Consider the following 21,498-nt stretch of genomic DNA (forward strand, 5'->3'; position numbering starts at 1 on the left):
ACCACAACACCCAGCAGGCAGGCAAGTGCCCCAGGCTGCCCCCGGCTGGTTCTCTTAGGAACAAAAGGCGACTCCGGGTGTTAAATGATTCACCTTTCAAAACAAAAACCAGAAGCTCTTTTGCGTCAAGCGGCGATGATGTAACAGGAAGTGAATTTATATTGATTTGAAAATGGACCGGGGTCAAAAGCTTTACAGAAATGGTTTGGGAAAACTAGCTGGGTGAGGTCCGAGAAAGAGCGCTCCTTGTTTGAGAAATCTTTCGCAGCCCAGGATTCAAACCTTCTCAGTCTATTAACTCGTAAGTTCATTCAGGTCTTGATTAGAAAAATGAAGAGGGAGAGCAAAGCCAAGCAGGCCGCTCACAGCGATAAAATGCGCACGTCTACTAGCACAAGCTGGTCTATATGGAGCCCCTCCAATGGGAAAGTCCACCTTGGCCAAGGGCCTCCTGCCCCAAAGCTTCCTCGGGGGCGGAGAGCCCCCCGCATGTATGCACCAGGAGCTTGCAGGGAAGCAGCGCCCGGTTGCACCCTTCAACACGATGGCCGAGGTTATGCCTCACCTGAGCCGCGAACCACGGTTGCAACCCCCAATGTTCAGCTCACCTGGGCCCCCCCTCCCAACGGGAACTGCCAGGGGGGTGGGCAGCCCACCATTGTTCCTGCGTGACGCCCAGGAACCCACAAACCACCAGGGAAACGGGGAGCTTTTCTGCCAACACGGAGCTGCCGCTGCCATGGTGGCCAGTAACTCCTAGGGCCGTGCTAGCCCGCCCCCCCGCTCCTCTGTCCAAGGGGTCAGCCTCTGGGCTCCTGCACCACCAGCCTTGACCAGCAGGGGACACTCCGTCTTTGATTCCCCAGGAAAACCAGTCTGTCCAGGAGAGGAACTTTTTTTATTTATTTTTTCTGGGACTTTAGTTGCCTCTGGATCTGACTGGAAAGGTCACTCGCTGAATCCAGAACTACTCCCCTAACTGAAAGGCCGCCCCCCCTAGAGCTGGGCTCTCTCCCAAGACGAAACCTGCAAGGAAGGAGACATCAGGAGGCCCTGGAAAACCCCCGTCTGCCTGGAGACGACCCCCTCTGACCGCCCCCTGCCCCCCCGACTGCTTCTCTTGGGCCTGGCTGCAATCAAGGCCACGCAGACGCCCATCTGCCGCCCAGAAACCGGACCCTTTGTTGCCAGCTTGCCTGCTCCATTCCTGCCCACATTCATTTCCCATTACCGGGCATTTAGATGTGTGTGTACACACACACACACACACACACACACACACACACACACACACGCTGCCCTCCCGGTGAAGGTGATGATCCCCAGCACAGCTTTCGGCCCCTGCCAAACTTCTCTTGCCAATGTAAATGGGAAGTGCAAGACGGAGGAGACAGAAGATTATAAAGGTTTATTTGTCACATTTTGCCCTCCAGCAAATCCACAAAAACTGGGGGCAAGGGGGGGCGGAGTGAGAGAGCCCCGAATGCCTGGAGAGGGAGGGGGCCCAGCCGCTCCTCTCCAGGCAGGAGAGCTCCAGCCTCAGAGCAGGCGCCCCCACCCCCGTTCCTCCTCTGCTCTGGGAAGAGGCCAGCCGGAAGGCGCCCCCCCCCCTCCTCCTCCTCCTCCGGCCAGCCCCCGCCCATGGCCAGGCCAAGCAAGCACCCGAGGGGGAGGAGGGGAGGGGGAGAAGTGGGGTCCAAGGGCAGGAAGGCAGCCTCGGATCCCCAGCAGCAGCCTGGGGGAAAGAGCCCATGCAGCCCCCCCCCCCCAAGGTCCTCGGGGATCTCGTCCTGGATCCCAGCAGATCCCATTCCTCCCGCCACAGAAGACCCATGGCTGCCTCCCCCTCTCCTGCCAAGCACAAGCACCCTCTCCTTGACAAGCGGGGCACCCCAAAAGCACGGGGAGGGGGAGGTTCCTCCTCCATGCGGGGCAGAGGGCTGACCCACCCCCCGAAAGGCTCTGGGGAGGGTGGCCCAGGGACCCCTATGAGCCCAGCTGTAACGGGGGGCGGGATGATGAGATGCCTGCAAACCTTCACAGACCGATTCGCCCCCGACATTCGGCTGGTGATCTCTGGCCCCGGGGGGGGCTTCCCCCACCTCCCCAAAAGGCAAGGGGACCCCCTGTTTTTTTCCTTGAAAAACGTCTTGCTTCTCATCCAAGAAGTTTCTTCAGAACTGAGAGAGAAGCGGGAATGTTTCCGAGGAGGAACCCCAGGGCGGATGTCCCGTTGACTCCTGGGAAGCATTTTGGGGAGAGAAGGAAGAGAAGCCGCCTCGCTGGAGGAGCTGGAAGGTTAGACTGGACCCCACCTTCTCCTCCCTTTCAGCCCTGCGGGGAGACCCCCAAGCACGGCCAGGGCCCACCGCCCCTCGCGAGGGAGGGAGGGAGGGAGGGGTAATAATCCTGGGGGGGAATAGCCTCTGGGGCTCTTTGTTCCTGCCACCCTCCCTCCTGGGGGCCTTTTCAGGGGAGGCCGGACCACCTGAGAACCGGCTGGACGCCAAGGGCAACGCACAACACTCTGCGTAGGGCCAGGCAGGCTATGCAGCCAAGCCAACCCTAAGCAGAGCCCCCACCCCACCCCCACCCCCACCCGTCCTCTCCCGCAGGGCCCTCCTGCACCGAGAGGTCAAGGGCTCCCCCTCACCCAAGGGGGCGGCTGCGACCTTCCGACCTCAAGGCTTGGAGCACCCAAAACTCCAGCCAGGGATCCAAGAGGCTGGGGGGGGGCTTGTGTTTCCAGGGGGGGCGGACTCCCCCTTCCTCAGAGAAGGGGGCTCTTTCAGCCTTAGCTAAACCCTCCCCCTTGCCCCCCCCCCTCCATCCATTCCTCAGCTCAGCTCCTGGCATTGCCCCCGTTAGTGTTCTCTCTGGTACCAAAGCTGAAAGAAAATGTCCTTTACTTTGAGCCAATCATTTCATAGGATTTTCCGTTAAAATATACAGGATTTTCTCCCCCCTTCCCCATTTTTTGTTTAATGAAAGCTTCTAGTTAATCTGCTGCTAACTTTACAGGCCTTTTATCTACAGCCCCCTCGTCTGCCCCAATCCCAAAGAACAAGGCTGGCCTGGCGCCCCCCACCCCCCACCCCCACCTGAAGCTGCCCCCTGTGCCGGAGACAGCTGGGGGGGAGCGCAGCTGCTGACAGGCCCAGGGAGGGGAGAGAAGGCACTGGAGACAGAGACGTGTAGGAGGAGGAGGCCGAGGCGGCCACAAAAAGCCTCGTCCAAACGAGGGAGGGAAAGGTAGAAAAACGCCACCAAAACAGTCCAAGTCTGTATAAAATGCCCTTCCAGGTTAGGAAAAAAAGGAGGAGGGGGAGGAGGAGAAATAGAAGAAAGAAGGAGGAGGAGGAGGAGGAGGGAGGAGGAGGAGGAGGAGGAGGAGGAGGAGGAGGAGGAGGAGGAGGAGGGAGGAGGAGAGGAGGAGGAGGAGGAGGAGAAAGAAGAAATAGGAGGAGGAGGAGGAGGAGAAGGAGAAATAGGAAGAAGGAGGAGGAGGAGGAGGAGGAGGAGGAGGAGGAATAGAAACAGAAGGAGGAGGAGGAGAAAGAGAAGGAGGAGGAGAAATAGAAGAAACAGAAGGAGGAGGAGGAAAAATAGAAGAAGAAATAGAAGGAGGAGGAGGAGAAATAGAAGAAACAGGAGGAGGAGGAGGAGGAGGAGGAGGAGGAGGAGGAGGAGGAGGAGGAGGAGGAGGAGGAGGAGAAAAGAAGAAATAGGAGGAGGAGGAAGAGAAGGAGGAGAAGGAGAAATAGAAGAAAGGAGGAGGAGGAGGAGGAGGAGGAGGAGGAGGAGGAGGAGGAGGAGGAGGAGGAGGAGAAATAAAAGAAGAAATAGGAGAAGGAGAAATAGAAGAAAGAGGAGGAGGAGGAGGAGGAGGAGGAGGAGGAGAAATAAAAGAAGAAATAGGAGGAGAAGGAGGAGAAGGAGAAATAGAAGAAAGAGGAGAAGGAGGAGGAGGAGGAGGAGGAGGAGGAGGAGGAGGAGAAGAAATAGAAGAAATAGGAGGAGGAGGAGGAGGAGGAGGAGGAGGAGGAGGAGGAGGAGGAGAAATAAAAGAAGAAATAGAAGAAGGAGAAGGAGAAGAAAAAGAAATAATAATCCGACACTGATCAGGGCTTTGGTTAAGGCCGGTCCGGGTCTCCGGTTTCTCTACCGCAGCCCAGGGACGAACCCAGGGAAGGCGCTTTGGTTTCTCAGCCATGGCTTCGAGCACCTGCTTGCTTGCCTGAGGGCAGCCCCTGCCCTGACCAGGCCCAGGTGGGGCCCTCCAGAGGCCAGGCGAGGAGGGCAGGCTGGCCTCTCCAGAAGGGCCTCTGGGCCAGGACTGTCCGGGTCTCCTTGCGCCCCCACCTGCAGCTCCCAAGGGCCGGACTCCTCTTCTGCTCAAGCAGCCCCCACCCCCCCGAGGGCGGCTGCTCCACTTCCGGTCCACGGAGGCGCGGTGTACCGAGTCCAGGGACGGGCGAGGCAGAAATCGGCTGGTGAGTCCAGGCCCGTCGTCCGTTTGCGAAGGCCTCTTCTCCGGGACAGGGAGGGTCTGGCCGTGGCGAAGCACCGCGAGGCTCCTGCTGGCAGAAGGGCGTAGGCTGGATTCATGAAAGGATGTGGCACTGGGCAGGATCCCCCTGGCGAGGCCCCGGCGGGCACCAAGAGCTCCCGGCCTTCCAGACGCTTCTGGGCGTGAAAAGCTCCTGAAGCAGAAGGGCACTGGGGGGGGGAGGGGGGGGGGAAAAAGGCCCAGTTCTCTTTAGTGCTTAGGAGGCAACCAAGGACGGGGAAGGGGAAGGGGAAGAGGAAAGGGGAGGCTATCCACCCCCCACCCGCTGCCCAGTCAGTCCTCCTCGCCCCCGTGCACAGGAGCCGCCTTCCAAAGGCTCCGACAGGCACCCAGAGGCCAAGAGCCCCCACGACAAAGAAGCCTTAGGGGCAGGGAGCCATCGCCCGGCCCAGGAGCCTCTGCGCAAGGCAGGCTTAGAGCTGCTCGCCCCTAAATGGCCACCTGGTGGCCACCAATCCGCCCTTTGTCTTCAAATAAGGAGGAAACGTTTTAGTATCGTTTTAAAGACCCCCCCGCCCCCCGTGGCTGACTCGGGACCCAACCAAGCAAGGGCGGGGCTTGTCCAACCAAGGCCAGGCCCTCTCCCACTGTCCACTTTCTCCCGGGGGCTGTGCTTCCTATTGGGAGGAGCGCTTGGGGTGGCCCAGGGCGTTTTCTCCCAACGCACGTAGAAGCCAGGAGAGCGCCCACCGTTTTCCCTTTCATCCCCTCTCCCCTCCAGTAAACCCCACTCTCTTCTAGCACTGATGACGTTCCCTAGTTGAGTCATGAAACGCCTGCAAGCAAACCGCCCAGGTCAGGGAGCCCCCAAGGACCCCCCAGTCCTCCCCCTCCTCCTTCTCGAGGGCCTCTGCCCCATTCCTGCATTTCCTGAACCCACAAACGCTGGGAAGGCGGGGAGGGGGCAGGGATCCCTCCGCAGGGCCAAAGGGCCGGCTGTGTCTTGGGGGATGGGGGGGGGGAGCGGCCTGCAGCAGTCCAGGGCCAGAGGCTGCCTACCTTTGTCCATACGAAGTTAGCTGGGGACCCAACTGTGATTGGAGGCCTGCGACGTGCTCGGGTAGCTGGGGGCGGGCGGCAGGGGCTCAAAGTTGAAATCCAGCCCTTCTCCGTCCATGAGGTCGGTGCTGATGATGTAGTCCACATCGCACTGAAGGTCCTCCATGTACATATCCACATCCAGGTCGTTGGGCAGCTTATCCACATTCCCGTCGAAGGCCGGGAAAGGGGTAGGCAGAGCAGCGGGCAGCTGGGCCGACGGAGCGGAGCCCGGGCTCTTCAGAGCGGGCAGGCCCTGCGAAGAGGCCGCTGCCGGCAGGGTGAAGGCAGAGGGCAGAGCGGTGGCCCCCACGGAGCCCAGCGGCTGCTCCAGGGGCTTCCTGAGCAGGCTCCCCAGGCCCCTCTTGGCCTTGGAGGGCTGGTCCCCCAGGAGCAGGTAGCTCTGGCTGCTCACCCGGCTGCCGCTCTGCGGGAGAATCGGGTCTACCTGGGTCATCATCACATCGCTGACGGGCGGCGAGTTGGCCGTCAGCAGCTCCTCCAGCGACTGGGAGAAATGGCCGGCGGAGCCAGGCAGCAGGTGATCCAGGGGGCTGAAGAGGGAGCTGCCGAACGAGCCCGAGGCCTGAGCGGCAGAGCTGGGGGCTCGCAAGGGGAAGGGGGCTCCTCGGCTCCGCCCGCTGGAGCCCGGCTGCTGGGCGGCCAGCAAGGAGGAGGGGCTGGCCGACATCAGGTTCAGGCCGTCGATGAGCTCCAGCTCCTCCGTCACGGTGGGAGGCACGTTGCTGGAGGCGCTGGAGAAAACCAGGCCGGGGAGAAGGTCCTCGTCGGCCAGGTCGTCCTGCTCGGCCAGCACCGAGGAGAGGCCCACACTGCTGGCATTCGAACTGCTCCGAGGCCGGATGCTGGTCCACACCTCGGAGTCCTCGTTGCTGCGGGAGGAAGGGCTGCCCGGCCACTTGGGGAACTGGGAGACCGGGCTGTCCCCCGCCGTCGGTTCAGGAGCGGCCGCCACGGCCGGCTTCTTCCTGTGCGTTTTCCCGTGGAGTTTGGCCAGTTTGCTGCTGTTGTCCATGGAGGCGGCTCTTCTCCGCGGGGCTTTCCCACTTTTGCCGCCTTCTGGATTGAGCATCCACCAGGAGCTCTTCCCAGTGGCCTCATTGTGCACTTTGATAAACTTGTTGTGCAGGGAGAGGTTGTGCCGGATGGAGTTCTGGAAACAAAGCAGGGAGGACAATGGTGAGATCAAGCCCAGAGACCCCACCGGACAACCCGGAGCCCCCAGCCCCAGGAAGAGCTTCCGGGGGCAGCTGCAGCCCCCACCACACCTGCAGCCGTTGGGGCACCTGTCGGGCTGCTCCCACCTCCCACCCCAGGTAGCAGCCTGTGGATTTTAGGTTTGTCAGATCTTTAAATCAGAGTCAAAATACCGACCAGGTGATACAAGATAGTTGAGGCGACGGAAGAGGAGGTTGCTAAGCACGTGCTGAAGCCAAGATCCAACCTTTATGGAAAGCCTTGCCAAGCATCCTCCCCCTATTTCTCTCTTACATAAGCATCATCTTGTAATATTGACGTCCGTCTCTCTCTTTTTCCAATACTTTAAATAATAAAACGTTACGGCAGGGAACTCGGCATCAAATGCAAATAGCACGATCCATCAAGATTTATCACATGACCGTCCTGGGGGGTGGGGGGGTGTCTGGGCAACAAGGCAAGGCAGGCCAACGAGCCACCCGCCCCAGTTTCCTTGCGCCGTGTCCATTTGCCTCCTTCCGCCCGCTTTTCTTTCCCCTTGGCCCTTTTCTCTCTTCCTGCAGAGCGCAGGGATCGGGACATCTGCCATGCTAGCTGCCCCGAGAAGGGCAAGAATCCTGCCACATCATTCCCCTGCTGGCTTTTCCTCAACTGGGTTCAAACCCAGCACCAAGCACTAGTCCAGGAAGCGGCAGCAGCAGCAGCAGCAGCGTGCCGAATGTGTAGGGCGCATCAAGGCCAAAGCAAACAAGGAGGCCCTGCCTATGAACAGAGCCAGTGTGGTTCCTTCTGAAGGGCCATTCATCCGCCTCCAGGCCAGGTGTGTGCAGAGAACGGGAGAGCAAATAGCAAACTGGGCGGCCTCGACCCAAACCCCACCAGCCAATGACACAAATGACCAGGTCTCTGTTACGCACCCGAGCGGCATGGAGCAGGCACAGGTCTGGCTTAGGGCCCTGGGCTACGCCTACCTAGAACCCCGAGCCTTGGCTCGGCCCCCCGAACCAGCCTTACTCGCTGTTTTGTTGGCCGGGACAGCGCAAGCCGCCTTGCCAACTGGCCACCAGTTGCAGAGCCAGAAGTTCACGGATCCCGAGCCACAAAGCTGTTTTCAAATTCCAGCCAAGAATTCTTTGGCTCCCAGACCTCCTTCCCTCCAATCCTTGGGACGGGGCGAACAAAACCCACAGCTCCTTCTTCCCCGGCTGTTCTTGATTTAGGACAGGATCCTTACTCCCCGCGTGGGGGTTTTCAGGGCTGCGCATGGCTTCAGAGCTCCATCCCACAGGAGCCAGCAAAGCAGCCTGTCAGCCACAGCCCCCTCCCCCCCCCCCCTCCTCCCCCAAAGGCATGATGGATGCCACCCAGTTGCGTAAGTGGCAGATTCTGGCCCAGCGACAGAGCGGCTTGAGAGCAGAGGTGGGGAACAGCGTGTAACTTCCTAAGGATACTAGTCAGGTTTCGCTTCTGGGGAAGAGGCTCGTCTGCCAGAACCGCAGTGTGCTCAGTTTTGCGTCAAGAGCTGCTCTGGGACTGCGAGCCTCAGGCCGACGGCCCCAAAGTCAGCCTGAAGTGAAGGAAGAGCCCAGGCAGAGGAAGTGTCGGCTGTCCCCTCTCACGGCAGGAGGCCCCCTTACGCCAAAGCCACCTGTCTTGATCCAAAATCTCAGTGGGGTACAAGGAAACAAACGTTGTAAAGCTGAGCCAAACAGTTGGGGGGGGGAATCGGCCCCCAGAGAACAGCCAGGAGTTACGGCAAAGCAAAATAGCTTAGGATAGAGGGCGAGGGGAACCGCTGTGCTCTGGTTTGCTGTTGGCTGAGCATCTTTTATGAACCTGATCAATTGTGACTTTACAACAAAAACAAAAGGTCACAGAAACAAGCTTGATGGATGGGTGAATCCAGCCCAGGTGGTTCTAAAAAGGTCCAGGTTCCAATCACTAAATAATCTGATTGCACATTCATGGCAAAATGTTTGACCCATACTTCAACAAACCTTAATTCCTTTCCTGAGAAAAAGGAGAACAGAAACTTGGTGAGCCGTGAATAAACTAATGTCTGTTTTAAAGCAAGTTCAGGATTACAAGCCGGTTACAAGCTGGTTCCCTGCATTCTATGCTGTGTGATTTCACGGGGGAAAGAGATCGCTTGAAAAGAAAGCGGCGGAGACCTTTTGCGCTTCTGTTGCTTCCCAGCACAGACGCATCTCCTGCACTCCCCCGTTTCCTGATGTGGGCTTCTTATTCCCGATGATCGGAGGACGTGCTATCTTGGAAGACGGTTTGGGGAACCATCATTCTACTTCAGGGTATCGAGGGGCGGAAAAGCAGCACCAATTATCTCTCTAAAAAGCAGCTCTTCACCTCGAGCAAACCCTGTTTTGATACTCCGGCCGGTCCTCAAATGGATCTTAAAAGGGCTGAGTGGCAACAGGTCATTCAGGAGCTTCCAAACCTACAACCGTTTGGCAGCCGGCTGGGGCAAACTGTCCTCACCAGGACAGACAGGAAATGATGGTTTGATGTGCCAAACACTCAGAGACATTCCTGGGAGGAAGGAGAAGCACCTCCTGTATCGAATTGCCAGCTCCTACAGGAGCGTCTGCCAAGGAAGGAATCTGCCCTCTGTAACGGAGCTGGAAAAGTTCAAGTCAACCGAGCCGAGGAAGAGCGTGCTGACTGCAGAAACCAGAGACCAGGATCTAGTGGTCGGCTTGACACACTGCACAACTCGGGCCATCACAGCCGCACCGACTGCCCCGGGTTCTTCAACCAAACAGAAAACAATTTTTCCCTAACCACGTCCCTCGGGTAATTTTATATGGAAATTCCTCACCTCAGTGGAGTATTTCAGTTGATCCCCGCAGGTGAGATTTGGGGATATCGATTTACAGGTAGTCCTTGGATAACAACCACTTGTTGAGTGGCCAAAGTTAGGACAGCACTGAACAAGGGGTACTTACAACTGGTCCTTGAGGGTCTGGCCGACCCAGCACCTTCACAGACACACATCGGTCACAATCTGGGGGCACTCGGTTCAAGCTTAAGGACAGTGGTAACATCCCAAGGTCACACGGTCACCACTGGCAGCTTCCCAGCTGGTTCCAACAAGCAAAGTCAATGGGAAAGCATGCAGAGAAGGCTGCAACTTGCCCAGGTAAATCTCTTGTGCCTGGCAACCAAGCCCCTCTGGGCACTGGCACATTGCCAGCCCCTCACCCGCCCTTAGGCGCCCCCTGCTGCCCTTGTGCTGTGCCAAGCTCTCACGCATCCTCTTCCCCCACAGCAGCCAAGGCTTACCTGCTTGCCAACCTGCCAGGGAGCTGCTGGGGACTTGCAACTTCCTCCTGGCCACCCCACAAAGACTGTGGTTGTTCAAAGCCAGGAGGAGGTTGTAAGCAGATCCTTGCTCAACATCCTCCCTCCTTCATCTTAACGTGAATTAGGGGGGAAAATCCCAAAATCACAGGAAAATAAAGAAAGGAGGAACGGAAGCACATTCAGGCATACAAGATTCTGTCATTACAGTCATTGTCATTATTATTATTATTATTATTATTATTATTATTATTATTTTAGGACTACGTGGCACCTGTTTCTTCGGGCGGCCTACCTTGTAGGATTGACTGGGAGAGGAAGCAGGTTTCCTCCAACTCTTAAATCAGGAGGAGAGGGTACACACAGTAGGACTTAGCTGTACAAAGCAAGGTGTCAATTTCTAGTCGCATTCTGGGCGACTGGGGGAAAACACGATGTTGTAAGGCTTCAAAAGGCCTATTTGTGAAATTACAAAGCCCAGCAGAAACCTGGATGTTTCCCGTGCGTGTGAAGCAAGAGGATCTTGTGGTGCGGAAGCAGGGAATGATATCAGCAAAGCCAGAGATCCAGCTCAGCTGGCAGATTACATGAAGCTCACAGGCACCCAACTGAGCGGCATTTTCTAGTGGCCGGTGAGGGTTAAGATTCTTGCCAGCTTCAGGATCCCGGTGAAGCCGCTGGGGGGAGATGCAGCTCCAACCTGCCTCTCTCTGCACAGGCTCCTTCGGAGGAACCCGGCTGCAGGAAGGTAATTCCACTCGGGTTACCAGGAGCAGAGCGCTGCAGGAGGAGGGAGTGGGAAAGTGCCTGCTGGGACTCTGAACCCGACTGGCTTTGGGGTGGGGCATGTTTGTCCTATTCTGATTCAGTTAAGCACACCCTGTTTTTTTTTAATCTACTCTTTCAGCCAGGAAACATTGGTTGATAATATCCTCTCGGCGTTCTCTAGCATTAACTGCCCTGAAACACCCCCAAGTTGAAGAACCTCTGTTTGTTTCCTCGTTTGTCCAATCCCCCCTCCCCCACCCACCACCTCCTCCTCCTCCTCCTCCTCAAACCAGTAACCGATGATACCTCAGCAGCCGTCAGACACCTGAAATCAGTGCACGGATATATTGCTGGCTGCATTCACACATCAACTCAAGCCATGACAGAACACAGCTTGTTCAAATGAAGCTTAGGGAGCTATATGGACCTGGCCATTGTACTCAGCATACTTATATTAAGACTGTAGAAACTTACAGTTTTCTAAAGAAAAAATAAATAAAAAGTCAGGTCTCCCTATTAGTGCTTTCCTAAGGCACCACGCCTTCTCGGAATTCAATAAAGCATGGGAAATTCACTGTAAACGGAAGGATGGAGAGTATCCACGCTCATCCCAAAAGCAAATTGGGGGGGGCGGGGAAGGGCATAGAAATGCACCCTTTCTCCCTCCTGAGCCTTAAGGGTGCTGTAAGGGGAAAATGTAAAAAAAAAAAAGTTAACTAAGGAGACACAACTACCCTGTTCTGCATCATCTGAATAATCTCCTTTTAACTCAGTTCACCCTTAAATTCTGTGTCCCCCATCAAGCCCATTCCCAAGCACTCAAAGCCACCAGCAACCTACAGGCTTCCCCCAAAGAGGCCGAAAAGGAGCGTTGAAGCCTTAGAGCAGATCTTCATCTGACAAGAAGTGCAGGCATCCAGACACCCCTCTTTCTCGCCTTGCAATCAGGGTGGGAGGAGCCCCCCACGGGGTTCCACATCCAGGGCTTCCTCCATCTGCCCCTCAGAAAAGACCCCTTTTTAAATGGCGTGATACTGTACGGGACAAAATGTAGCCAAACTCTGTAATAAAAAGGGACGGTTTGATAATTGCCCGTCGTTATTGAACTTCCCTGATTCAGCATATTCACGCCCCTAAAATAAGAGGCTGAGCCACCCGGAGCTTGAAATCTGTTCACACCGAAAGGGCTTCCCTCAAAAATCTCTGCATTCCAGAGCAGCAAAGGCGGCTGGCTCCGTCCACAGGAAACCCCTGTGAGCAACAGGCACAAACGGGGACCCTCCCCTAAACCGAGGCTTTGTCCTCAGCTTCTCCCTGTATTCCCAAAGACACGCATTTCCAGCCCAAACCAATTTCCACCATATACACACTTGGAAGAAAGTGGGTAATTCACACACATCTGGCACTATTCTGGCACTGAACACAGGTAGGCGGCTGCCAAAGGAGTCAACTGCCTCTATGGCTGGCACGGCCAGTTTTTCAAAGGAAGACGAGAGTCGTGTTGAAAAGAGCCCTTTTTAAAAAGAGAGAGGGAGGGAGGGAGGGAGGGAGAGGGGGGTTTTCGTGTCCGCTCTGGGCTCAGAGGAGGAGGCCTCGGCATGCCCGCTATGAAGGAGATATTTATATTAAGCATCGGCACAGCTGGGTGACAAAGAGCTGGTGCGTGTGACTGAGAAAGTTGTGGGACCCTGGCCGAGAGTCCTAGACTGGACTCCCGCCTTTCCAAGAAACAGCTGAGAACATTTACAAAGGGGGCAGGGAGTGGCTTTTCTTGGAAGTGCTGAAACAAACTGAACTGCGGGGTCAAGCTCAAGAGGAAAGAGCACAACATTGGGGGGGGGGGGAATCATCTGCTGCACAGCTTCCCAAAGTCCACCCTTTGATGGCTGCTCTGGATCCGTCCTGAACACGGACGCCAGGATTTAAGGCATCTTCACGGCAAATCAAGCCAGGCGGCTGTTATATCCAGACTGTCTGTCTAACATGACTGGACATTCAGTAGACAAAGTGGAACAAAGCTGTAAATCTCTTCCCAAATCTAGAATCGCACACACACAGAGACACACACACCTTAAATCTACTTTTTCAGAGACTGGGGAGAAAGGAGACACAGAGGGAGAAGGAGCCTGCAGGCATTTCGGGGCCTTTCTCGAGGCCTGCAGGAAGCAGCTTCCTTGCCCTCCCCTTCTGATTTCCAGCCACGGAAGCCGTCCTCTTACCGGCTGATCGGGGGAACCTCCCCACACTGCTTTGCCCTTGCAGTAGCACTTCAGGCTATCTGGGCCATGACAACCATCGGGGCAGAGTGGGGAGAGCCAATCCCAGGCCTCTCTGCCCAGAGACACCCTGCGGGAGTCAACACTGCCAGGACCCATGGCGTTGAATCCACCGTCCTTTCAACCTGGGCTGAAACTCGTACAAGGGTGAAGATTAAAGAGTTCCAGCGTGTCAGCTGTAAAGGAGCTCAAGGCCAAACAGCTACCCAGGCGCTCAGCAAAAAGGGGCCAATCTGTCGCTGGGCTCCTTGGGTTTCCTCTCCACCTGCCCTCCCTAATTAGAAAGGAAGCAGTTGCCCTACCTGGCAGGATGGAAGAAGACTTAAAACCCTTCGCACCAGGAACCCTCCGAGATGGCAAAGCCACCATGCAGGCCAATCTATAGAGACCGGCAACCCCACCTTGTCTAAAGGCAGGATCCAGGAAGCAGGTGGTTTCCTGAAGCTGGCATTCTGCACATGCTCAGAAATGTCCCGCTCTTAGAACAGCACTTTATCCCAAAGCTCTAGGAACTAAACCCGTGTTCCTTGGACAGCTAACAAATGAGGGACTGCTGCACATCAGCCCAAAGACGGGCTGCCAGTTTCCAAATATGTGGCGGCACGCAGAGAACAGCCAGTGCTGAACCACCCGTCTTCCAACCCTGCCTTCCAGAGCTGTTTTCTATACAATGCAACAGGTTTGCAAGCTGGCACCAAAAGCTGCTTTCTGATGAAACAATGCCAGAATTTCCACAATGCACCTGCCAAAAAAAAAACACAACAACCCACCCTCAAAACATCAGACCATCCCTGCCCATTTTTAGAATTTACCAGAATTCCTGAGGCTTTTCTTTTTGCCCTGTCAAAAAGAGTTGGAAAAAGTGTGTAATTTACTGCCTTCCATTCCTATTGCAATGATTCCACAGGGGGGGAAGAAACGTGTTAGGTTGGCAATGCAGTATTTTTATCATATAGGAGTGTGCGTGTGTGTGTGTGTGTGTGTGTGTGTGTGTGTGTGTGTGTGCGTGCGTGCGTGTGTGTGTGTGTGTGTGTGTGTTTGAAACAAGAGGCTAACTTTCAGGTTTCAGGAGAGCCTTCTGCCAAGTTGATGAAGTGGGGAAAGGCTGCGAGGGCTGGAAGCCAAGGCCTCGTTCATTCCAGCTTTTTTTCCAAAAGGCAGCAGCCCTGCAACCCAGCCTGGAAACACCGCCAGCCAAAGGGAGGCCGCTCTCCTGCAGGGCTCCGGGGGCCTGCAACCTGGGCCGCTTTCACCCGGGAGGGCTTCCATTCCCAGGACTCCCCAGCCAGCAAAGCTCCAGGCTTAAAGCGGCCCAGGCTGCAGGCCGAGCCGGGCATCCCTGCCAACCCCGGGCGGCCTCTCTCGCAGGGCCGTCGCAGCTGCCGAAGGATTCGGGGGGCGGGGGGCGGGGGCTCACCTTCCAGCCGGCGGAGCTGTTGCTGTCGCCCTTGTCGCGGAAGTAGGGCACGGAGCGGACCATCCACTCGTAGATCTGCGCCAGGGTCAGCCGCTTGTCGGGCGCGCTCTGGATGGCCTGGCTGATCAGGTCGGCGTAGGACTGGCTGCCCCAGGCGTTGCGCCGCGCCCCGCCCGACCCCGCGCCGCCGCCGCCGCCCTTGCGCGGCCCCCGGCGCCCCCCGGCACCGACCCCGCCGCCGCCCCCGACGCTCCCCCGGAGGCCTCCCCGCCGCCGCCGGGCTCCTCGGGGCTGGCCGCCGCGTCCCCGGGCTCCGGCTCGACCACGGCCACCAGCTCGGGCCGGGGCAGCGGCCAAGTGCAGGAGCGCCGCCGGCTCTGCGGGGGAACTCCGGGTCCAGCGCGGCCAGCGAGGACGAGGAGGGGGAGGAGGACTCGGCCGCCTGGGGGCTCCCGGCCGGTTCCGCCATGATGGCGCCGCCGCCGCCGCCTCTCTCGCCGCCCTCAGCGCCGCCGCCGCCACATCAGCGCCTCAGGCCGGGACGCCCGGCGGGGAAGCGCCCGCGGAACTCCGGGACCGACGCCGCGAGCCACTCCCGGCGGCCTCGCTGCTTGCGCGCGCTCGCTCGCCCGCCCGCCCGCCCGCTTCCCGCCTCGGCCTGGCCGTTCCTGAGCCGAGCGACGCGGAGCCACGAGAGCAGCCCGCCGCCTCGGCGGCACTCTGTTTACCACAGGGGAGGCAGGCAGGCAGGCGCCCCTCCGCGCGTGCGCCGCGCCTCTGCGCGCCGCCAGGGACTCGCTTTCCCGTCAGGCAAAGCGAGCGGACGGGCGCTCGGGCAAAGAGAGGCACCCCACACCCCGGAGAAGACGCGCTTCTGCAACTACACCTCCCAGAAGGCCTCGCGGCCCGCAGGCCCCTTCTTTTCTTTCTTGGGGCCCTTACATAAAGCAGGCGGCCAATCCGCGCCCGTCAAAACAAGCCCGCCGTGCCGAGAAGACGCTCCTTCCGCCCCCTGCTGGCTGTTCCAAGCTTCCGCCCCCCTCCTTCCCGCCTCTTGGCTGTGACCTCTTGCGCTGCACTTTCAGCGGGTTTGGACCCGCTGCAAATGGGGATGGGGTCTCTTGGGGGGGTTAGCACTGGAAATATTGCTCGTGCGTTTTACAATCTTTAGGCAAGGAGGAGAAATCGGCTTCACCCCATTTGGCAAAGCTACAGCAGTCTCCCAAGATGCAGGGAGGCAGAGAGGTCAGGCGGATGTGGTGTAAACCACTTTTGGCACCTTCTGTGGTGCATAAATCCATCCCATGTGCTTTACAGCTTAGCGCGTCATGAACCGCTGGACGTTCCAGTTGAAGGAAGTCCTTTAATCACGGGACGTTCTAGCAGGCGATGTGAAATGTTCACTCCCTTACATCATGCATTTTCCTTTTGACAGGCTATGGGACCCAAGCCATGCCACCACCACCACCCCAGACTGGACTAACTAATGTCTTAATATGCACAATAGTTAACCTGATTATTAACATATACTCTGGGTTCACCGGATAGATTGAATCATAAGATACCCAGGAAAACTGGGTTTTCACAAGAATACTAACCAAAAGTTAAAAGTGGCCAATCCAGCATGGTGGGGGGTGGGGGGTGGAAAAGCTGCAGGTACTGTGAGAGCTGTCTAGATGTGGCCATCAGGGTGCAATCCAAGCTCCACCTGTTTTTAATGCATGTTGGTGCTCTCAATCCACCATCATGGGCACTCCTGATCATAAGCAATAATGGAAGGGAAAGGGCATCTCTGGATCCTCACTTTCACCGTTGCTTTTGAGCAATGACACACATTTAAGCTACAAACTGAACAATCGCAGAGTCAGGTGTCGCTCTCCAAGGTCAAGAGAAAACCCACAGGGACGGCATACTTGCTCCCTGCCTTCAGGCCACCTCTATGCCCAGTCCAAAGACCCACCTCCTGAAGTTAAAAGCAGGAAGATTGTGAGAAATTCTACCTCTGTGGAATTTGTGTCCCCAGTTGGGGGGTGGGGAATGGGAGCAATATATAAGGTCATCCCTGGGAGCCCGTCTGCTGTAAAAATCCCTGAATCCTGGCTGGAAATTCTGGGAGTTGCAGCCCAGCCCATTTGGAAGGGGAAAGGCAGCTTTGATCCAGCAGTTCACCTTCACCTCGTCGGTTCTTGCGCTTTGCTGACACCTGCTGTAGGAACTGGCTGGTGGCTTGTTTGTTGGTGTCCCCTTCTTCCCATTCTGGCTGCAGCATTTTTCACCTGCATTTTGCTTTCAAGTACTTGGCTGGTGCTGCTGCTGCTGCTGTGATTACTGTGCCAGGGTCTGCTTGGGCTCTGCTTTGAAGAAGGAAATGCGTTGAAATACCAGGAGAAGGAAGAGCAGGATTAGAATGGGAAGGGGAATAAACATCCCCACCCGCAACCTGTAAGATCCTTTGTAAGTTTGCAATCCGATGAACCCCCACAATATGCATTTGAAGGCATTTTGATTTCTGAGCCTATGCCCGCTTCACCCCCGCCCGCCTCTTGCAGAGCGCCAGCGTCCCCTCGCCTCCACAGGACAGGGCGAAGCAATCTGGCGCATGCGCCCAAGCCATGAACATTCCCCTCTACGAGGCGAGAGGCATTTCCTTGCGGTGCAGCAGTCGGGGGGGCCTTCTGACAGGCAGCCCCGGATCGTGGATATTTCGTCCCTTCTGCGTGGTGCGGGCACGGCGGTAATGCTAAATGCAGGTTCCGGGGACCGGAATTCCGGGACCCCGCGCCATGGATAACGCATCGGCACCCCCCTTTCTGGCAAGGAAAGGCTTTAGCTTATGCGCGTTGCGGGGTTGGCGCGTCGCGAGCCCCGAAACCTGGAAGCCAGCTTCGGTTATGCAGGACGGAAGGGACGCCGCGCCTTTCCGCGCAGGTTCCGGGGCGGCGCTATGCATTGCGGCGCCGCAGCGCTGAGGAGGTGGAGGCGGCGGCCGGGGCCGAGTAGTCGCGGCGGGGGGTGGCGGGGCGGGTTCCGCTGAGGCGGCTCTGACCGACTTCGCGTCCCTCCATCATGTCCGACGCGGCGGTGGCCGACACGCGGCGCCTGAACTCGAAGCCGCAGGACCTAACGGACGCCTACGGGCCGCCCAGCAACTTCCTGGAGATCGACATCTTCAACCCGCAGACCGTGGGCGTCGGGCGGGCCCGCTACACCAGCTACGAGCTCCGCATGCGAGTGCGTGGGGCGGGGCTTGGCGGGGGCGGGGCTTCCCCTCCTGACCCCCCCCCCGGGACGGGGCTGCCAAGGGGGCTGGCGGGGCGGGGGGCTCCGGGCCAGGACACCTGCCCGTCCCGCTGCCCTTCGGGGGGAGGAAGGGCTCCTCTTGCTCAGCGGGGGCCCAGAGCCCCCCAGGCGCCTCTGTGAAGGGGGGAGTTGTGGGTCCACGTGCAAGACTAAGGGGTCAGCGGGGGGAATGTCCGCCCCTTGGCTGATAGAAAAAGCGGCCGGGAGAGCGTTGCTGCCCTGCAGGGGAGCCCCTGCCCGGATCCTGAGGGTGGGAGGCGGCCTGGGGTGGGGGAGATGTGCAGGAAGGAGGGGGTCTTCTCCGGGGGTGTAAATGGGCCCCTGCCCCCTGAAGCCGCCTCTGGGGCAAGGCCAGGAGGAGGAGGAGGACGGGGGGGGCCTTCAATCCTCTCTTCTTTCCGCCCAGACAAACCTGCCCATCTTCAAGCTGAAGGACTCCTGCGTCAGGCGGCGATACAGTGACTTTGAATGGCTGAAGAACGAGCTGGAGCGGGACAGCAAGGTGAGTGCCGGCAGCAGCCACAGCAGCCGTCCCCAGGCGGAGGAGGGCCTTGCCCCGAAGGCTGCTCTGGGGCTGAGCATCTGGAGGGGCCACACGGGAAACGGGCCACCTGGCAAGCGTCCGGTTCTCCTCCCCGCTGAAACGATAACTCTCGGCCTGCAGATTGTAGTACCTCCGTTGCCGGGCAAGGCCTTGAAGCGCCAGCTTCCCTTCCGGGGAGACGAGGGCATCTTTGAGGAGTCCTTCATAGAAGAAAGAAGACAAGGCTTAGAACAGTTCATCAACAAGTAAGGCCTGACTTGGGGGGCGGCTCTGGGCAAGAAGGGCCGAGGTTCTTGTTTTGGCTTTGTGCTTTGGATGAGGGCTCTCCAAACTTGGCAACTTTTAAGACTTGTGCACCTCAACTCCCAGAATTCCCCAGCCAGCTTGGAAGTCCGCATCTTACATTGGTCAAGTTTGGAGACCCCAACATTAGATGCATCTGTTTTAGTAGACATTGTCCGAAACCTCAGTTCAATTGTACAAGTAGTTCTCAACTGATAACCATAATTGATGGTGGTTAGTCATCAAGCAGTCACTGTACCTGATTTTATGACCTTTTTTGTGGTGGTCATTGAGTGAATGTAGCGGTCAGTAAACAAACCCATTTTATTCAATGGGCGTTTTTTGCCAGAAGCTGGGACTAAACACCAGAAATCAGCACATAGCATCACAAATTGTCCTTGTGTGTCTGAGACACTGCAAACAGCTGTAAGAGTGAATCTGTTGTGTAATTGCATGACCGTGAGCGGGGGTGTGACTGTACAACCTTTGAAACTGGGTCATAAGTATCTGAGGGTTTGGTGATAAGTCGAGGACTATCTGAATTTCCGTTAAACGAGCAAAACATGCTTAGGCTTAAAAAGTTGCAATAAGTTCAGGCAAGGCCTGGGTTCAAGTCCATCCCCAACTGATTAGATTCCCCTCTTCTTTGCATCTTGCCTTACGCAGTTGTGGGAAAATGAGAGGGAGGAATATCCTGCATGTTGCTTTGAAGGCTGGAGGTAGACATCTCCTGCTACGGGCAGAGTGCCCGGTTTTATTTGAGAAGTGCTTGTCCATCAGAAAACATCTATCCTCTGCCAGGATAAGAATCATAGGCTGTTGCTCAGCCTGCTTCCTCTGCCACCGCCAGCAGCTCTGCCCGTCATCTGCCTCCCATATAAACTGGCATCTTCTCCACTGGTTTTCCCAATGGAGCCCAGGGAAGAGAACTGAGCGAGGGCCAAGACCCCTGAGTGGCGACTATGGCAATTAGAGTCCTGCAAGACCATGATTGTGTTGTGTACCTATTGTGATCTTTCTTTCTTGTGTAATGTCAGCCAGCAGGTAGCTGTTGGACCATGTAACCCCCCTGCCTTTCCTGGTTTCTCCTGGCAGAATCGCTGGACACCCGCTGGCACAGAACGAGCGCTGCTTACATATGTTCCTGCAAGAAGAAACTATCGATAGGAATTACGTTCCAGGGAAGGTCCGCCAGTAGGGGAGAATGGGCTCCTCCATTTTGTTTTTTCCTCTCTGCAAAAATGACATTTATTTTTACACTTTCTTCTGAACCAGCTTTTTCCCCCCTCTCTTTCTGAACTCCCCTACTTCTCCAGTGTTGACCATCACGCCATCCCATTCCACCCTTTCAGCCTTGACAAATTCTGTTGGTTTCGGTTTCTGCATGAAAGGTGAGGATTTATGAATAGCTGTACTTATCGGTGGGTGTGTAAAGCTTGCCAGGAACTCGTGTAAGAATATACACTAGGGATCTGAGCCTTCTGCTTTTGAGTAAGGAAGTAGGGAGTTTTCCTGCCTGGACAGATGTCCCCGGCACAGAACTTGGCACAGAATCTCTCTTGCTCAGAGCTGTTCTTTCTGTCAATATTAGTGTCTCTCGGCCCTGAATGATTAAAGCCAGTTTCTGCTTTCCAGTCCCTTCTCCCTTCTTTGAAGGTAGCCTTATGGACTCTTATCACTCTTGGTGATCAGGCCTCTGGGAATTCCACGCGGTTGCCATGCAGGGACTCCGCTTCCCCTTTCCCTGGTTGAAATGTTTGGAGGGGCTTTGTGGTATCTTGCCCAAAAAGATTTCCCAGGTGAAGCAAAGAAGAGCTTTTGCCAACTATTTCTGGTGGGGGGGAGAGGATCCCCAAGAGTGCAGGCAAAATCTGCACCCCAGCAGATAGGAGGCTCCCCACCCTTTCTCAGCAATCGCCTGTGCAGGCCGCTCCAGATCACACAGTGCAGAATTACAGGTTACGGTAGCCTGACTTACAGCAAAAGGCTGGGCGAACGTTTCCTAGTTGAAGGCACCTAGGAGCTGCTTGGAGCCCTGCGTGATTTAAAAGTCCTTTTTTGCCTTTGAACTGGAAGTTGTACTACGACCTGATGCTTGACCCGCTTTTGTAGAATCCCTCTCTGACTAAGCTCACAACTCTGTGCTTGCAGGATTGTGGTGCAAAGTTCTCTGGTGTTTAATGTGTAATGAAACAGGGAGGTTTTATTGAAGGTTGTGGGTATTCTGTTGCCCCCTAAGGAGCTGCCTCCATTGAATGGGCCTCTGTAATGCCCAGCATTCTGTATGGGTTGCCCCCCACAGGGAGAGAAGGGTAGAATATTAGTCCATATCCTGAAGGCTTTAATTCAAGTTATTTCTTTTGCACCTTCCACAGTTTAGGGTGGGCAGTTAACTGAGACATGGAGGGGAAAGGGAGAGGCCGTGTATGGATTATGTTCCCAGCGTTCCTCAACTTGCCCATGTTGCTTAAACGCCGTTTGAAGGGCCTCTCTGGTCTCCCAGCTCCACATAAAAGTCCAGTCAAGGGCAGAGAGGGCTGGGAAACGTCAAAATGAATTGAGAAGTGCTTGATAGCGAGCAGCCTTCCTTCCAGAACTGCTGCCAGGAAGATAGAAACATCCCCGTTTGGAGCAGCCTGCCAGCACCCGGACAAATCTGCATTTGCTGCGGGTTTCAAATCCACTTTTATTCGGTGCACAAGTCTGAAGCTGCCCGGCTGCTGCAGCTGTCCAGGGATGCCTTTGAATGGGGGGCTCCCGGGTCGGC

The 21,498-nt window shown here is 56.7% G+C and overlaps 2 protein-coding genes across 4 annotated transcripts; one reads left to right on the forward strand and one right to left on the reverse strand.

Annotated features, from left to right (window-relative positions):
• Positions 1 to 5,578: 5,578 nt before the first annotated feature.
• FOXO4 (forkhead box O4) lies at positions 5,579 to 15,209 on the reverse strand. Its single transcript, XM_087941212.1, is given in 4 exon segments — positions 5,579 to 6,782; positions 14,606 to 14,811; positions 14,814 to 14,993; positions 14,996 to 15,209. Coding segments are annotated over 4 exon segments (1,662 nt in total). The 5' UTR covers positions 15,075 to 15,209; the 3' UTR covers positions 5,579 to 5,585.
• A 2,352-nt stretch (positions 15,210 to 17,561) lies between these two features.
• On the forward strand, positions 17,562 to 20,365 carry SNX12 (sorting nexin 12). Of its 3 annotated transcripts, none has more exons than XM_087941213.1 (4): positions 17,562 to 17,836; positions 18,312 to 18,407; positions 18,570 to 18,694; positions 19,769 to 20,365. In XM_087941213.1, the coding sequence occupies exons 1-4, from the start codon at positions 17,672 to 17,674 to the stop codon at positions 19,896 to 19,898; spliced, it is 516 nt and encodes a 171-aa protein (XP_087797339.1). In that variant the 5' UTR covers positions 17,562 to 17,671; the 3' UTR covers positions 19,899 to 20,365. The 3 variants fall into 3 exon arrangements, with proteins under 3 accessions (XP_087797339.1, XP_026572453.1, XP_087797340.1); XM_026716668.2 differs by having other exon boundaries at positions 19,827 to 20,365; XM_087941214.1 differs by lacking the exon at positions 17,562 to 17,836 and adding an exon at positions 17,920 to 18,155 and having other exon boundaries at positions 19,827 to 20,365.
• Positions 20,366 to 21,498: the final 1,133 nt, after the last annotated feature.

Source organism: Pseudonaja textilis, chromosome 12 (genome assembly GCF_049901715.1).
Source record: "Pseudonaja textilis isolate UNSWEBS1 chromosome 12, rPseTex1.2, whole genome shotgun sequence".
NCBI lineage: Eukaryota > Metazoa > Chordata > Lepidosauria > Squamata > Elapidae > Pseudonaja > Pseudonaja textilis.

What these genes read in the sequence shown, in the direction of transcription:
- SNX12 (XM_087941213.1), top strand. Translation starts at nt 17,672, where the DNA reads ATGTCCGACGCGGCGGTGGCCGACACGCGGCGCCTGAACTCGAAGCCG. An exon ending in AGCTGGAGCGGGACAGCAAG is followed by an intron (nt 18,408 to 18,569) that starts GTGAGTGCCGGC and finishes CTCGGCCTGCAG; the next exon opens with ATTGTAGTACCTCCGTTGCC. An exon ending in TTAGAACAGTTCATCAACAA is followed by an intron (nt 18,695 to 19,768) that starts GTAAGGCCTGAC and finishes GTGTAATGTCAG; the next exon opens with CCAGCAGGTAGCTGTTGGAC.